At 52.1% G+C, this 2037-nt stretch overlaps 1 protein-coding gene across 1 annotated transcript in view; it reads left to right on the top strand.

The window, feature by feature from the left end:
• Positions 1–203: 203 nt before the first annotated feature.
• The window catches only part of LOC113214972 (uncharacterized), an 8715-nt gene continuing 6881 nt past the window's right edge, over positions 204–2037 (top strand). The window contains exon 1 of the mRNA XM_026434505.2: positions 204–376. Coding sequence (XP_026290290.1) covers positions 326–376 — 51 coding nt within the window. The 5' untranslated portion in view covers positions 204–325. The remainder of the gene's footprint in view (positions 377–2037) is intronic.

Consider the following 2037-nt stretch of genomic DNA (forward strand, 5'->3'; position numbering starts at 1 on the left):
CCGGGCGCCGGGCAGCGCCGCCGGGGTCCCCGGGGTCCGCTGGGTCCGCGTCTGCGCCGGGTCTGCCCGCGCCCCGGGCGTGCACGTGAAAGACGACTGTCGGCCGGGCATCTTGGCGGGGCGGGGCGGGGCGGGAGGGGGTAGGGGGGCAGGGCGGGGCGCCCGGCGTTTTTCTCACGCCGTCCGACTGCTTATAGGCTCTGTCCGTCGTAGTGGCGGCCAGTCACCGACGCAAGGCGCTACTGTTCAGGCAGGCAGGCGTGTTAGCTAACAGGCTCCGTGCGCTCGGTCTGTGCATGTGTGCGTGTGCGTGCGCGCTAGTGTCATGGCGGCGAGCGATACCAACGGCAGGGGCGGCAGCGTGGCGCTCGGACAGGTGAGCTAGCGCGGCTAACTTAGCCAGCGGGACAGAGTCAGAGTGTGAATGTCGCACACTGCTTGCAGCTGTGTGGACATAATCTATACACTTGGAGGCACAAGTGTGTGCGTATTTATTTATTTGTAAACTTCACGCTTTTCCTCCCTCAAGTGTACGAATAGGCATTCGCACATCTACAAGTGTGCAACATTGACAAACCTGTGTTTCCAGTGAGCAGTGCAGCCGCAGCCATAGCTGCCCAGTAGTATCTCTAAATCTCAAATCTCTTAACCGTGTAGGTGGTACCATGCCACTTAGCTCTTTTCATCAAGATATTTTTTTAAGCTTGGCTGTCAAATTGGCCAGCTAAAGTATTAGAACAGGACTGCTCGTTTTCTTGCGTTTGTGCTCTTTTACAGATTTGGCTAAAATTGAAATAATTATTTTTTGAGATTTATTTATACACTTTAAACCGCGAAGCCGTCAGTAGTCCAAGTATGCACAAAAGTAATACTCACAACATTGCCACTAAGAAAGTTCGTAAGTGAAACAATTTTGTTTTCTAGGTTACTATTTCGGATGCTTTTTTTCTATGTTAAAGTGGAAAACTATTAGTGCTACTTTGAGAATTTTCAGTAGGCCTATCTCTTATCAATGTTCTGGGTATTACTTTACTGACTAACTGAGCTGTGTATACGACTTCGTGACAGTTTTGCCTCGCGTCTTTCAGTGTAGTTGGAAAGCTACACGCCTGAGAGAGAGAGTGGGGGGGGGCTCGCCGGGAGCGAGGAGCGAGAGAGCAATAGAGTGAGAGAGCGCCGAGGGATCGAGGAAGCGAGAGAGCAGCAGAGCGCCCTTGTGCTCCTGTGTGGCCCCCTGGCGAGGCGGGCCGTGCCGCTCTGCACAGGTGCGCACCGGGCTTGCCTACCCAGCCCATCACAGGCGTCTGGAGAACCACCGGCCACCTCGCTCCACCTCCACCTCGACAAACCTGTCATGTCCTCCCCCCTCCCCTTTTCCTCTACGCCGTTACGCGAGCCTGCGGGTCTTCTAACCTGCCTCCTTTTGATCCCCTCTCCGACTTGTGATACCCCTCCTGTGATCCCCGGATATCCCGTCGGTGGGAGCAGGCACTCCCATCGTGGTGGGTCGCATATGGGAGGCAAGCAGTCTCGGTTCAGGCATTTCCGTTGCTATTTTCATCGAGTTATAATGCCTTGGTCGTGGCTCCTTAGGCTCACCGTATGAAAAACGAAAGTCCCCTCTCCCTCCACCTCCTACGACTTAAAATAGATTGCGTTATCAAGCACAACAGATCTGGAGACAGAAGAAAGACCTGCTTGTCCATGATAAAATCTTCCACAATAATCTTCCACGAACCACGAACGGGAGAAAGAAACGTCGCTGTGGAAATTTGGAGAATGTGACTACATTCACCAGAGACAATTTCACCTGCTGCTAGTTTAAAATCGCGAGGATCATATCATATAGTAGTTTTGAAGACGGGTGACGTGGATGTAAACTGCAGTTACATGAAACAAAACGAAAATTAAATGAAACGGTCATATAGAAACAATAATGTTGTCCAGCTAGTTCAGTTTCTGATCTTTATCAGGCCAAGAGCATCACCTTTGTGTTTACTCTGGACCCGATGTTTTCCTCCTGCCTCCCCCCTCCCC

The sequence above is a fragment of the Frankliniella occidentalis genome, unplaced genomic scaffold, assembly GCF_000697945.3.
Source record: "Frankliniella occidentalis isolate FOCC.00 unplaced genomic scaffold, Focc_3.1 Scaffold407, whole genome shotgun sequence".
Lineage (NCBI taxonomy): Eukaryota > Metazoa > Arthropoda > Insecta > Thysanoptera > Thripidae > Frankliniella > Frankliniella occidentalis.